The sequence below is a fragment of the Psammomys obesus genome, unplaced genomic scaffold (assembly GCF_907164565.1).
Source record: "Psammomys obesus unplaced genomic scaffold, mPsaObe1.curated_primary_1811, whole genome shotgun sequence".
In the NCBI taxonomy this organism is placed as follows: Eukaryota; Metazoa; Chordata; class Mammalia; order Rodentia; family Muridae; genus Psammomys; species Psammomys obesus.
Genome location: NW_026596158.1, coordinates 1,057,013 through 1,072,121, shown reverse-complemented (window position 1 = coordinate 1,072,121; position 15,109 = coordinate 1,057,013). Strand labels below are relative to the sequence as shown.

General features: G+C 55.8%; 1 protein-coding gene and 1 pseudogene across 2 annotated transcripts in view; one reads left to right on the top strand and one right to left on the bottom strand.

Annotated features, from left to right (window-relative positions):
- Window positions 1-3,172: 3,172 nt before the first annotated feature.
- LOC129667190 (interferon lambda-2-like) lies at window positions 3,173-5,336 on the top strand (annotated as a pseudogene).
- A 5,603-nt stretch (window positions 5,337-10,939) lies between these two features.
- Window positions 10,940-15,109, bottom strand: part of Lrfn1 (leucine rich repeat and fibronectin type III domain containing 1) — a 14,280-nt gene continuing 10,110 nt past the window's right edge. For both annotated transcript variants that reach the window (XM_055594933.1, XM_055594934.1), the window contains one exon: window positions 10,940-12,579. In XM_055594933.1, coding sequence (XP_055450908.1) covers window positions 11,685-12,579 — 895 coding nt within the window. In that variant the 3' untranslated portion in view covers window positions 10,940-11,684. The remainder of the gene's footprint in view (window positions 12,580-15,109) is intronic.

Below are 15,109 nucleotides of genomic sequence, written 5' to 3'. Positions count from 1 at the left end.
ATTGACAAGGTTCCGGGAAACCCCTGGGGAGCGGCTCCTCAGGAGAGGAGCTTCTGTGCCTCCTCACCAGGCTGGGCCGGGCTTCCCTGTGATACAGCTGCCGGGATCCCCAGAGTAAATCCCAAGCACTCTGCTCCCCCAGGCTGGTCTTGGATGGGGTCTTTATTTGGTCTGCCATTGCTCCCTCTGTCTGGGGTGTCATTTAGTCACCGACAAATACAGGCTGGACTAGAGGGAGGAGCTTAGGGTACTTGCCCGCCCCTGAGAGTAAGCAGCCTAAATTCTACACCTTGTTTGGTGTTTTGAGACAGGGTCTCTCTGTGTAGCCCTGGCTGTCCTGGAACTCACTCTCTAGACCAGGCTGGCCTCGAACTCAGAGATCCGCCTGCCTCTGCCTCCTGAGTGCTGGGATCAGAGGCGAGCGCCGCCACAGCTGGCTAATTTCTGCATTTTATGCCAGTCTCTTCTCACCCCAATCCCAGCCCTGAGACAGCTAGGGCCCTGGGCTGATGCAGGCATGGCAAAGAACACAACTCCTGCTCGATGCTGACAAAGAAGCCATGTGTTTAAGTTACATTTGTTTTATTTTTATAAAATTGCATGTACTCGCTGTGTTCATTTTTGGTGCGCGTGAAACCTCAGAGTACAAACTGCGGGAGTCAGGTCCCGCCTTCCACCTCGTGGGCTCTGGGCTTTGAACCTGAATCCCCCGGCTTGGCTGCAAGCTCTGGCGCTCCCCGCAGGGCTCCTGGAGAAAGAGCTACTACCGCTTCCACTTCCGGTCTGCTCTGCGTTTCCTCCCCCCGCCCCCCACCGTGCAGACGCAGGCACAAGGGTGGGAAGCCAGCAGCGCTGGGACAGCCCACCCTTTCCACGCCCAGGGGATGTGGTGGGACGGTGCCAGCTGGTGTGCGGCAGAAGATTCCAAAATATCTCCCACGCGGGGACAGGTGTGGGCCTCGTGGGAGAGGGGGCTCACGGCGAGTCAGCGCCCGTGTCTGGGCGAGCGGGTGGGTGCAGGGGCTGCGGGCGCTGGGCGCCTGCAGCCTGGCGGGGAGCTTCGGGAGCAGATCCCAGACGGGGCGGTCAGTTTCGTTTGTTTGGTTGGGTTTTGTTTCATTTTATTTTTTTTTTCGAAGTTAGTAGATTTATAGCACAATCTCATTTGTGTAAATTGGAAACTCGCAGACACACAAAGTCACAAATTAAAACGGTGCCTCTTGGCAGTTGTATATCAAGCCGGCTGAAGTGGGTGGCGGCCGGGAGGCGGGCGTGCGGGGTGGGGATTGGGAGAGGGGGGAGGCTTTTATGGGCCAATTGTGGTTGAAGAGCGTGATTAACAGCCCGGGGCGCTGCGAGCCGAGGAGGAAGAGATAGAAACCGCAGGCGCAGCTCACTCATTGCTCAGTGCTAACGTGGATCCAAAGACTGCAGGGTCGGGGGACAGCCCAGCCTGCCCAGCCTGCCGGAGGGCCCCAGGAAGCGCCCCTGTCCCCAGCAGATGACTACCTCAACCCCGTCAGAAAGGAGACAGGGTGTGTGTGTGTGTGTGTGTGTGTGTAAGCGTGATCAGGGGTCTTCCGCAGTCGCTCTTCGACTTATTTTATCTTGTTCTCTCACTGAACCAGAAGCTTACCAGTTGGTAAGACTGGCTACGCAGCAAGCCCCAGGGAATGCCCATCCCCAGGACAGTGCAGTGCAGGCATGCAATGTTGTACTCTGCCTTTTGGTTTGGTTTTCCGAGACAGGGTTTCTCTGTGTAGCCGTGGCTGTTCTGGAACTAGCTCTGCAGATTAGGCTGGCCTCGAACTCACAGCGTGCGCCGCCACCAGCAGGCATGCTGGATTTTTATAGAGATTCTTATCTGGAGAGCAGGCTCAGCCGGATGCTTGGGGGGCAGCTGTTTCTCAGCCCAGCTCTGCTCCTTCGGTTTTGGGGATGGTTTTGCCATGCGGCCCGGCCTGGCCTGGAACGGTCTTGCCTCAGCTCCTGAGTGCGGAGGCTCTCAGCACCTGGGGCCACACCCAGCTCCGGCTCTGTCCAGCCGCCCACAGTGGGGTGAGCCAGAGAAGTCAGTCATCCGGAAAGGGGGCAGCCATTCCTCATAAAGGTCAAGGTTTAGCCGGGTGGTGGTGGCCCTCGCCTGTAATCCCAGCACTCGGGAGGCAGAGGCAGGCGGATTTCTGTGGGTTCGAAGCCAGCCTGGTCTGCAAAGTGAGTCCAGGACAGCCAGGGCTGTCTTGAAAACAATGAAAAACAAACAAATAAATAAATGTATGTCAGGGTTGTTCTGGGAGACAGAATTACAGGTCACACAGCCACGCACCCCTCAACAGCAGGCAGCCACCATGCTCAGGGAGAGACTGTAGAGAGGTTTTGTTGCTGTTGCTTTGTTTTTAAATTTTTATTTATTTTCATTTTATTTTATGAGTGTTTGTCCCCATGTGTATGTTTGTACTGTGTGTGTGCTCGGTGCCCTCAGAGACCCTGAAACTGAAATTACAGACATTTGTGAGCTACTCTGTGGGTAACCTAGGTCCTCTGTAAGACCAGTAAGTGCTGAGCTCTGGCTCACCACGCCTCTTCTTCCCATCAAAGCCCCCATTCTACAGGAGGCTCTCCCTTCCTCATGCAGCTGACTCACAGGCCTGCCTCTTCCCCAAAGGCCCTCAAATACCCAGAAACGAGGCCTTTCCAGCTACTTGGCTACTCCCAGGCATGACAACGACACCCGAAGGTAATCTTTACATCACAACAGCAGTTACTCATGGGAATTCTAGTGAGGCAGCCTCCTCAGTCAGTCAGGCCTTCCACCGCCTGGTCCCACTGTGACCTCGAGCTTTCTGCCAGCTCCTGCTACTACTCCCTACAGTGTGGTCTCACTGGGGGGGTGGAGGGTGGGGTGAGGCCTTAGAGGCCTGAGATGGTTTCGCAGAGTCCTGCCACTAGATTCCGTTTCCCTTTCCTTCCTGGATCAGTGTCACCCGCCCGGCCACACCCACACCTGCTCACTTACCTGGCCCAAGGATTGGCTCCACCTGTTGGCGCCTCTTAAATGCACGTTTTCGTTTCCCTTTGTCATTTTCGCTTTAGACACATTGTTGGGGATAGCACCTGTAGCCTGGCTTAAAAAGCAGAGCTGTGCAGCTCAGGGGACACTTGGAACTTAAGCATGGCTGCGCTGCGGCTGCTGGGGCGGTGACTGTGGTGCTTAGCTTGGGCACAGCCGCTCCTGGCTCTCCTTCCAAGCCCACCCCAGCTGGAACAGGCAGCATATTGGCAGTTTCCAGTCTCTGTCACCACAGGAGAAGGACGCCTTCAAGAAAGCCAGGAAAGCTGTGGTGCATCACTGTTGCCATAAAGGGCTACCTCTACGTCATTCCATCATGAAGATGGTAGCCTGTGGGCTAACCTCTGACCTTCTGCTCTAGGCGAAGCTGGAGCCTTCCGGCTATGACCGGTCTATCTTTTCTGCTAAGGGTTCAACTCAAATCCTCCTGCTAAGCCAAGTTTCAATTTTACTGCTGTGAAGTAGACCCCAATTCTCCTGTGTGGGCTAACCTGTGCCTTTCCCTTCAGGAAGAATCGCTGCTACAGAAGGTTTTCTGGTGCAGCACCAACTGACCCCTTTCCCAGTGGCTGGGACCTGGGCCAGCTGCTGGTGCGTGGGAAGCCAAGTCCTGATTACCACCTTGCCCTCCCTCTTCCCCCCTAAACTGGCTCCTTTGCCTGTACCAAACCCTTCGTCCTTCGGGTGCCTCTACCCGTTCTACACTTACCTAGCTTCTCCTCCGTCTCCTTTTGGGGGAGGTGCACACAGGGCCTCGCTTGTAGGCTTGGTTGGCCTCAGTCTTGAGGTCCTCGAGACCCTTGGCCTCAGCCTCCCAGCTATGCCGGGCCCAGACACAGGACCCCACAGCGGGCTCATCCTGCTCTTCCCTTCCCACCCAGCCTTCCCCTGCCTGGCTCCCCTCTTCTGCCCTGAGAGTTCGAGCTCCTCTCTCACCCTGTTTACACCGCACAGCGTCTCTCGCCTCTGTCCCTCCTCTCTTAAAATGATCCTCTCCCAGTCTGTGCTCCTCTCCACCCTCAGCCTTCCATGCTGCCTCCTCCCTCTCGCCTGCCTCCCTGTCCTCTTCTCTTCTCCCCTGCTCTGTCAAGCCTCTGTGAGCCCAGACTCCCCGTTGGCTTGTTGCTCCGAACCTGTCTCCTCCCTTCCCTTTTTTCCTCCCCTAGATCTCCCTCATCTGTTTTCCTACTGGTACAGCCCCACCTCTGAATGCCTCTTGTCTGCTCTTAACCTGTCCCCACCGAGTGCCCACCCCACCTTCCCCTGCACTGTAGCACCAACACAGCCCAACTTAGCTGTGCTTTATGGGAGTTGGGGAAGGTATGTATGTGCTGATAGAGACTCAATTCAGCTCTCTCAAAGGCTCAGTAAGTGCTCTACCCCTGAGCCTCACCCCAGCCCCTCATTGGGGATTCTAGGCAGGGGCTCTACCACTGAGCCACACCCCAGTCCCTCACTGGGGCATTCTAGGCAGGGGCTCTACCACTGAGCCTCACCCCAGCCCCTCACTGGGGCATTCTAGGCAGGGGCTCTACCACTGAGCCACACCCCAGCCCCTTAATGGGGGATTCTAGGCAGGGGCTCCACCACTGAGCCACACCCCAACTCCTCACTGGGGGTTTCTAGGCAGGGGCTCTACCATGTGCTGTGCCTTCAGCCCTTCAGTGGGACATTCTGGTCAAACACTCAGCACCACACCCCCAGCGCTTACTTCAGCCCTCTTGCCTGTTTCTCTCCCTCACCTGTTATTTTTCACCTCATCTCAGGTCCAAGAGCACCCCAAGGCCTTGCAGGCTGAGCTGGCGCTGACTCTGAAGGTCTTGGAGAACATGGCCGACACAGCCCTGGGCACCGTCCTGGACCAGCCTCTCCACACACTATGCCACATCCACTCCCAGCTGCAGACCTGTGTGAGTCCTGGGTCCCCGGCTCCTCCTCACTGTCCCTCCAGCCCCTTGGGTCTCCCCGTGTCCCAGCAGCCGCCTTACAGCCCCCCCCCACTTCTGCCCACAGATGCAGCCTGGGCCCACAGCTGAACCCAGGCCCCCGAGCCGCCGCCTCTCCCGCTGGCTGCACAGGCTTCAGGAGGCCCAGAGGAAGGTGAGTCCGGGGAGGACAGCGGGGTCTGCAGTGCCTGGGCCTGAGCCTCAGCAGCCCTGAGCCAGCCTTGTCCTTTCAGGAGACCCCCGGCTGCCTGGAGGCCTCTGACACCTTCAACCTCTTCCGCCTGCTCAAGTGTGTGGCCAGCGGAGACCAGTGTGTCTGAGAACAGTGGCCTGCCCCAGCCAGGACTCTGGACTCCACACTGAGAGCCAACCCCGACTTAACTTATTCCCTCTCACCCTTTACTTATGAAGCCGCAGCCAAGGCTGGCTTTATTTTCTACTTTTGTACAGTATATGCAAATAAACACTGAGGAGTTGGGCTCTTCTGTGACGTGCGATCCTGAGCGTGTGTTCGTGTGTGGTGCGGGCATGTGACTGAGCGTGCATGTCTACATGCAGAGGATGTGTGCAAAAGAGAGTGTCTGTGTGTCTGTCTTCTGTGATGGGCATCCAAGGGACCAGCTCCCCAGTCAGAGGCCACCCAAAGACATGTCACTGTCGCCTGTCCGCGTGCCCGCGTGTTTATAAACATGCTTGTAAGTTTTTCTCCAGTCTGCATGCACTGTGAATCTCTCTTCCAGATGTGTTTCTGGGGTGGACTGGGGTCTCTCTCATTCAGTGCTGTCGCCTATAATAAGGATCAGAAACCCCGCACAGGCTGGAGAGGTTGTACAAGGGCGAGAACCTTAAATCTGACCTCCAGCACCCATGTAAAAAGGGAAAAGAGATTCAGTGAGCTTTGCAGGTGGACACAGCAGGAGACATGGGGCTCGCTGACCCAGTCTAGCAAATGGAGAGCTTCAGATGTAGTTATAGACCTTGCTTCAAAAAGTTAGGTGGAGAGAGATTGAGAGGAGGTCCAGCATGCACTTCTTCAGGCCTGCCCATACGGGCGCATGTACACACACTCGAGCAAGTACAGACACATCAAAACGCCAGACCAGGGGCTGGCGGGATGGCGCAGCGGTTAAGGGCACTGGCCGCTCTTGCAGAGGCCCTGAGCTGGGATCCCAGCGCCCACACGGTGGCTCACAACCATTCACAGTCCCTGTTTGTTTATTATGTATATACTATTCCCCCGCCTGCAGGCCGGAAGAGGGCACCAGATCTCACTGTAGATGGTTGTGAGCCATCATGCGGTTGCTGGCAATTGAACCCAGGACCTTTGGAAGGGGTCTTAACCTCTTAACCTCTGAGCCATCTGTCCAGCCCACCATGCCTTCTGTTCTTGAAGAGGCTCCAGTATCTCTGGCCCCTGTGGGCACCTGTATTCATGTACAACACACACACACACACTTAAAAAAAAAAGCTAGGCATAGTGGCACACTCCTTTAATCCCAGCACTCAGGAAGCAGAGGCAGGCAGATTCCTATGAGTTCGAGGCCAGCCCGGTCTACATAGGGAGTTCCAGACCAGCCAGGGCTACACAGAGAAACCCTGTCTCAAAAGAACCAAATAATAAGTACATATATAAAAAAATCAAGCTGAGTGGTGGTGGCCCAGGCCTTTAATTCCAGCACTCAGGAGGCAGAGGCAGGCAGATCTCTGAGTTCAAGGCCGGCCTGGTCCACAGAGTGAGTCCAGGACAGCAAAGGCTACACAGAGAAACCCTGTCTCAAAACAAAACAAAACCAAGACCTGAATGTAATTTTAGCCCCCTGTATCCAAGGGCTTTGCGCTCATGCATGCAGACAACCTGTACTGGAACTTGTTCAGAAACTGCAGATCCACGCGGTATCTGTGCTAATCATGTCCAGGGTTCTCCTGTCACTATCCCCTAACCTGAACAGCATCGAAGTTACACCCCATGTAGCCGACTGTCGTCTGAGAGGATTTAAAGGGAAGGTGTGTGTGGCCCCATGAGCATTCTGAACCTATTCATATGAGGGATTCCAGCATCTCCGAGTGTTGGTAGACCCAAGGGCTCCCGGATCCAGTAGCTGAGGAGCATCCAGGACTGGTGTGTGTCTAACAAGAAAGGCATCATTCTGGAGATACAGGTGCGATGAAGAGTTAATGCACCGGGTACCTGCGGTTTGTGCCCCATTACTCAGAAGCATGCGCTCTGGGATCCAGAGGCAGAGCCGCAGGATGGTGATCTCAGCACCTGGGAAGATGAGGGAGGAGGGTCAGGAGATCAAGACCAGTCGGGACTGCACAGAGTTCCTACTGCCTTCCCATCTGAACACGGTGGCACACACCTTCAATCCCAGCACTCGGGTGGCAGTGCCAGGTGGATCTCTGTGAGTTCAAGGCCCGCCTGGTCTACAGAGAGAGTCCAGAGCAGCCAAGGCTACACAGAGAAACCCTGTCTCAAAAAACAAACAAAAAAAAAACAACAAATCGAAACAAAAAAGACCGATGAAGAGAGAGAGAAAGAGAGCTGTTGAGATGGTTCAGCGGGTAGAGACATTTGATGAGCTGAGGTCAATCCCAGGGACCCACATGGTAGAAAGGAAAGAATGAACAATGCAAACTGTCCTTTAACTTCCACTTGAACCACATACACACTGAATGAATGAATGAATGTAGCTTAATAAAGAAAAGCCAAGCACAGTGGCTCATGCCTATAATCCCAACACTTTGAAGGCAGAGGCAAAAGAATGATGAATTTAAGGCCATACTTGGCTACATAAGATCTTGTCTGAAAACCTTAAAAAAGAAAAGAAAAGAAAGCCTGGCGTGGCAGTGGACCGTTTAATCCCAGCACTTTGGAGGCAGAGGGAGATAGATTTCTGAGTGCGTTCAAGGCCAATCTGGTCTACACGGGGAATTCTAGGTCAGACAGGGTTACATGGTGAGGTGCTGGGTACAGAGGAGGAGACGAGAGAAGCCAGCTAATATACGTTAAATATTTAAAACAGTCTGTTACGGAGGTAGAGCGATAGCTCGATATTTAAGAGCCCTGGCTGCTCTTCCAGAGGACCCAGGTTCAGTTCCCAGCACGCACACACGGCGGCTCACGCAACCATCTGCATCTCCAGTGCCTTTTCTGGCCTCCTCTGGCACAAAGCGTGCACATGGTACACACAGGCCTGCAGGCAAAACACCCCAACACACAAAACTTTAAAAACATACATTCACTATGTCATCAGACTCTATTTGTCACCGACCTGTTTTCTGCTACCATCCTCAGAACAGTAGCTTTAAGTCCTAATATGAGTGCCTCATGGTCACAGAATGGGCAAAGCAACTCAAGATCTCGCATCCTCGTACAAATGAATTAAGCAGAAAGGAAGAGAACAAATGAAAAAGTCTTCTTTTTGTTTGTTTGTGTTGGTATATTGGGGGAGAAGAAGAGTTAGTCCAGGCTGGCCTCAAACTTACCGTGTAGTAAACGATGACAGACTTCCCATCCTCCTGCCTGAGACTCCTGAGTGCTGGGATCATAGACTCGCTCCACCAGGACCTCTCTTCTTTTCTAAATGGCCTTTAATTTCCGAGGCAGGGCCTCCCTGTAGCCTCAGGTGCCTCCCAAGCGCCGGAGGGCGAGCATGTGCCACCAAGACTAGCGGTCTGTCTACTGTCTTCATTGCTAGAGCCAGGCACGTGGCACGGGCTCAGCAGAGCGCTCTGCGAGCGGCAGAGACCAGAGCTACGGATGGTGACCCTGCTCCATCCGAAATGACCTTTTGTGAGTGTCGAGCTGGTGGGAGCACCCTGCCCGCCCGTGTCAGTGTGAACGGCATGTGTACCGGGCCAGTGGGTAAGGGATCCACCTGGCCTGAAATTCGCCAGAGCTGCAGTCCTTGCCGCCTCCCACCCTCTCTGCCCAGACAGGCTTCCTCCCTCTGGCTGCATTTCTATTTCTGTCTTGCTCTCCTCCTCCCCAGGCCTCAGGGGGCCCTGGGCTGGCTTGAAGCCTTCTTCCTCTTTTTCCCCCAGGTTTGGGAAGGAGTTTTCGAGGCAGGGTATCTGCGAGGACTGAGATGCCCAGAACCCCTACCGTAAACCACCTTCGCCTCCCCAGTCAAGTCTTCAGTCCTTGGAGAACCCCTCCTCCATCACCCCCCAACCCATTCCACGAGCAGACCCTGCTCCATTTACCATCTCCCACACTCACACAAAGTTCTACCTCCCTGTTTCCTTAACGGCTGACTTTGGAGACCTAAGTTCAGTAGGGTCACTGGAGCCATTCCCCAGCTTCCAGACAGTCCACAGGCAAACTGCCAGCTCCACTCTTTTCTTCATGGGCAGCAGGCCAGGGAGGAGCCTTCTGACAAGGGACTTCCCCTCCCTCTGGTTCTGACCTCTGTCTATAAACTAGGACTGTGAATGTCCATCCTGCACCATGTGGGCAGCCAGGCAGGGGCAGAAGCTGCCCGCTGAAAGGGCTTAAAGATGAGGATGGGGCAGAAGTTGGCCCACCTGCCTTTTACTACTTCTGATGTTTGCAGGTTTGGGACAGTTGTCTAGCTGTGTTGTCAAGGCTGGCCTCAAACCCCTGGGCCCAAACAATCATCCTGCTGCAGCCTCCTGAGCAGCTACGAGTGCTGTTGTGCCATCTCGCCCAAATCCACTGCCTTTTTTTTTTTTTTTTTTTTTTTTTTTGGCAAAAACCAACCAACCAAAAACAGGTTCTCTTGTAGCCCAAGCTGGTCTCAGACTCAGCGTGTAGGATAGTCTTGAACTTTTAATTTAAAAAAAATGATTTATTCTGTGTGTCTGTGCATCACGCCCACAGAGGAGGACACAGGATCCCCTGGAACTGGAGTTATGGACAGTTGTGGGTGCTGGGTATCAAACCTGCCCCCTCTATCAGGTCAGCAAGTGCTCGTAACCACTGAGCCTTCTCTCCAGCGCCTGGTTTGGAACTTTTTTAAAAAATATTTTTAATTGTATTTTTATTTATTTATTTAGTGGGGGTTTCACATGTGCTATGACACCTGGGTCCCAAGGATCAGCTTAGATTGTCAGGCTTGATGGCAAGTGTCTTTACTGGGGCAACTTGCCAGCACAGGCTTGACCCTCCGATTGTCCTGTCTCCACCTCCCAGGGACCAGGATTACAGGCATATGCTCCACCACGCACAACTGCTACCTGCTTTGTTAATTGTTTTTCCAGGACACATACGCACAAGCCTGGAAACCCAGACGCTAAGGCAGAATAATAGAAAGTTCAAGGCCAGGCTGGGCTATTTATATATCAAGATCCTGTCTCAAAAAAAAAAAGTTGCTGGTTGTGATGGTACATACATATAATCTCTGTACTCAGGAGGCAGAGGCAAGGAGGATGGACACAAATACTATATGTGGAATTACTTTTTTGTTGTTGAGAGTCTTACTATGTAGCCCTAGTTGGTTTGAAACTCATTATGAGACCAGGCTGACCTTAGGATCAGAGATCTGCAAGCCTTTGCCCCCTGAGTTCTGGGATTAAAGGTGAGGTCCACTACGCTTAGCTGGAATTAATATTAATTATATTAATCTCAATTTTCTGCCTTCTGGTTATGCCAAGACATGGGATCTAGCCCACCTGGCTCCAGTATCCACACCTGTCGGCTGGACCAACAGTACAACGTCCTAGGGTGACAGTGGAGACTGGATGATTTAAAGGTTATGAACACACTGGTCGCCTGTCTTTATCATTTTTTGTTACTTCCCACCTGAGCTCCCTGCCGTGCTCTCTTCAGTCTGATTTGGAGTCCTCCTCCCCACAAGCGCCTGCGCGCGCGCGCGCGCGCGCACACACACACACACACACACACACACACACGCGCGCGCGCGCGCGTGCGCGCACAAGCACGCACACTGGTCAACAGAGCCGCCTCAGACACAGAAAAAAGTTTAATTCTGCTGCGGCGGAGGGTCCCGGCTCCGATAGAGGGATTTGGTTTTCGTTTGTGTGGGGATTCATTGTGGGGACGAGAAAGGCAGAGGGAAGAGTCTGGTCCTTCAGTGGGACCTGCCCGGGAGATGGTGAGGACAGGGAATCGGGAGACACAGACACTGGACAAAGAAGTAAACAAAAAAAACAAAAAAACAAAAACAAGAACAAGGATAGGCAGAGGGAGAAGAGACGACGAGTAAGGAAAGACTCAAGACAGACGACAGAGGGAGGGAACGACAAGGACGCAGAGAGAAGAAAGGAGGGGCCCCTCCCTCCAAACCAGACGGGTGGGACCAGGGAGGGGGACCGGTGAGGGGACGGGAGGCTTTGGAGGCCGCCGCGGGGCAGAATGAGATCTAGTCCAGCCAGATACAAGGAATGGGCCCCTCGCCCCTGCCCCAGGGTCCCGGGTAGGGTAGGGGACTCGTGTCTCAGTGCTGCAGTGTGGGGGGGCCCCGCCCCTCCCCGCGCTTCGCTGTGTAAGGCACCGGCTCCGGCGAGGTCCGCGAGCGCGCGGGGGGCGGGGCGGAGGGCGGAGTCGGAGGCGCCGGTGGGCGGGGCCTCGGCGGCAGCCGGCCCCGCCCCTCGCGCATCCCTTCTCTCCAGCCTCCCCGTATCCGGCCGGACCGGGCGGCCGAGCGCGGCCCACGGGCGTCCCGGTGCCCGCGCGCGCCCGCCGCTCACACGGTACTCTCCAGCATCCACTCGGTGCTGGTGAAGGCCAGGCGTGCCCGGGCGGAGCCCAGCCCCAGGTCTCCGTCCTCCCCGGCCGCGCCCGCTCCGGCCCCGTCCAGGTGCGGCGTGGACCGGTGGCGCTTTGTCCGCCGGGCGCGGCGCGGGTAACTGTGACTCTGGAACAGCGCCCCGTAGTCCCCGTCAAAGGAATAGCGTTGCTGCGGCCTCGGCCGAGCCGGGGCTGCCCCGGGAACCAGAGCTAACGTCGGGGGCGCTGAGGTCGGAGGCCCCAAGGCCCCCGAACGGCTCCGCCGAGGGCCCGTCGCGGCCCTGGACTCCTCCCCAGAAGTCTCCTCCGAGGGCAGCAAGCACAGCGAGGTGGCCGAGCCCCCAAGAGAGCGTCCAAGCACCACCTCCAGCTCGGCCGACGTCGCCTCGGCCCCTGCGGCCTTCGCCTCGACGGCTGCGGGGACGGCCACCTCCCGCAGCGCCTCGTAGCGGTCCGGGGCCGGCGGGGCGGAGGCCTGCTGCGTGCCGGCGCCGTTGGTCTGCGAGCACACGTGGCTGACCCGAGGGGGCGACCTGGAGGCGCCCTTGAGGCGGCGGCTGTCCCCGTCGCCGTACACCTTGTAGCGAATCATGAGCAGGACGATGAAAACCAGGACCGAGGCGACGATGACGCCCCCGATGGCGATGATCATGGTGCCGCCCAGGAAGTGGGCCCTCAGCGGGCGGCACGGCGCGGGGTCCCCCGCCGTGGTGAACTGCACGCAGCCCACCACCCTGGTGGCCGGCAGCGCGGTGGCCCCGTCGTCGTACACCGCCAGGACGCACAAGTCGTAGGCGCGGCCGGCGGCCAGGTCGTTCACCAGGAAGGTCTGGCTGGTGGAAGGGATCATCCTGTCGGGGAGGGGGTGCGACCGGACGGGGTTAGCGCCACTCGTAGCCACGCCCCTCTAGCTTGCCCCGCCTTCAGACCCACCTGCCTTTTAAACATCCCCTGCTCACACCTCGGACAATACTCACTCAAGCTCCCTCACCTGCACGTACCTGCCGTTTACGCCCAGCGCGTTGGCCACTCCCCCTAACCGACATGCCCGTCCGTCGTTGAGACGGACGCTGATGTCAACCACGGTGGATGGCCAGTCCCTGGTTCTCATCCCGCCTCCTCCTCCTGGATGCTGGAATTGCAGGCTTACAGACTGGCGCCGCCATGTCCTATTGGTTTGCCTGGTTTTGTTTCTGGGGCGGCAGGGATCGAACCCAGGCCTTCCCACAAGTGCTCTACCAGCTGCGCCACATCCCAGCCCGGATTCCCCTTGGATACACATCCTTGCCTTTGGGGAAGGGAGCATGCTGCAGGACATCCCCCAACTTTGGGTAAATCTCTACTTCCCCACTCATCGCGCTGCTAATTGCGCTCTGGCTAACAAGCCATCTCCATTCCAGGCCCCGTGGGGCAGCTCCTCAGAGGCAACCAGCTCTTCCATGCAAGCTCATCACCAGAATTCTAGAAACCGAACCTCTGGCCCATACTATTGACTAAAATGCAGCAAAGCAGTTTCCTTTTTTTTTTTTTTTTTTTTTTTACTATAGACCCTTCTCCTCAAACAAGGTACAAAGTACAGCAAAGTCCTTCAGCCAAACACCTGGGGGCCACAGCTGTGTGGGATAGGATCTTCTCCGCCCTCACTAGCTCTGGGACCAAGAAGTCTCTTAACTTCGCTGCGCATTGCCCTCTAACGGGAACAGTGAGAATCCCCACAGCCTAGAGATAACACGAGGGATGGATGAGTTACCGCAGCTAAAACCTGAGTTGTCTAAAGAAAACGTTGTGACACCCAGTCCACTGTTTCCAGGAGCGCTGGTGGGCTCCCACCCACCGCCAGGCTGGCTGCCTCCTCTACCTCTCTCTAAGTTACATTTAGTCCGCAACAATACCGTCATTAACAGGCCTGATCTCATCTAACTTACGCTTTGTGTGTGTGTGTACGGGGGAGGTCAGAGGACAACCTGCAGGAGTCTGTTCTCTCCTTCCGCCATGTGTGACCCAGGGGTTGGACTCGGTCACCAGGTAGACAGTGCCTCACCCCAGGGAGCCATCTCTCCAGCTACATCCACCCTCGGGACACTCCCTCCCCGACTTCGGTCTCTTTTGATGAGTATATCTTGGCACGCTCTGCTTTGGCTACTTCCAGCCTCTAGGAACCAAGGAGTGTGGAGCGCGTCCTGATTGGCACGTCCGGCACCCAACCCCACAATCTCTTCTCTCCTGCCAAGGCCCCTAGTGGCTCATCAGCAACAAGCACCGCCCCTTCCTGTGCGTCCTCTAAGAAGCCATGCCTCACCTCCCTCCACCCATGCTTACCTGTCAGAGCCCCTCAGGCCTGCCAGCCGGACCCCGGGCCCCCAAGAAGCTCCCTGCCATCAGGCCCCACCCTCAGCCGTGATTTCAAAGCTAGGCCCCACCCTCTTACCAGGTTCTTCCTTTTCCATCAACCACCCACAAGCTGCCCTGACCCCTTTCTTGGCTTTAACTTTACCTTTTCTCCTCCTAGAGGCTGGGATTTCCTCATTTCTCTACCCCAAATAACCAGTTGCTAGGGGCTCCCCCCCTTTCAAGGACAGTCACTGGCTCCTTAAGAAAGCCTGAGCCCACGAGTCTCTCATTGGCTGCCAGACCACAGCAAGCAGCTGAGCAGGCTTCTCGTTGGATGTCACCTCAGCCCATGGCTGCAGAGAGGAAGTTAACCCCTGCAGTGCTGTCCTATGTACAAGCATCCTCCATTGCAGATGCAGGATAGACCTGCCCCCCACCCCCGGGAGAGAAGAACAGCCTTTGCCCAGCTGGGGAGAAGGGGCCATCAAGATGTGCTTACATGCTGGGTCTGGAACTTTCCCCACCCTATCACATGGAGGCTGTGGATTAGAAAGGAGCAGTGAAGAGAGATGGAAAATCACACAATCTAAATGTCTGACAGAAACGCATCATCGGTCTCCTCTCCATCCCTGCCTGGCAAACACTAGGTATTCAATAAGTGTGCATTCAAGCATACGAAAGAGAGCTCTGCTGCTTTCTGTGTCTAAGAGCAAATGATCTCTCCCACAGAGCATCAACTTCTGTGACTGAAGAGAAAGAGAACTGAGGGTGTGGCTCAGGAGTGGAGAGCCTACCTAGAATTCCCTAGTAAGGGGCTGGGCTGTGGCTCAGTGGTAGAGCCCATGCCTAGAATTCACTAGTAAGGGGCTGGGGGTGTGGTTTGACAGTAGAGCCCCTGCCTAGAATCCCCCAGTGAGGGGCTGGGGGTGTGGTTTGACAGTAGAGCTCCTGCCTAGAATCCCCCAGTAAGGGGCTGTGGGTGTGGCTCAGTGGTAGAGCCCCTGCCTAGAATCCCCCAGTGAGGGGCTGGGGTGTGGCTCAGTGGTAGAG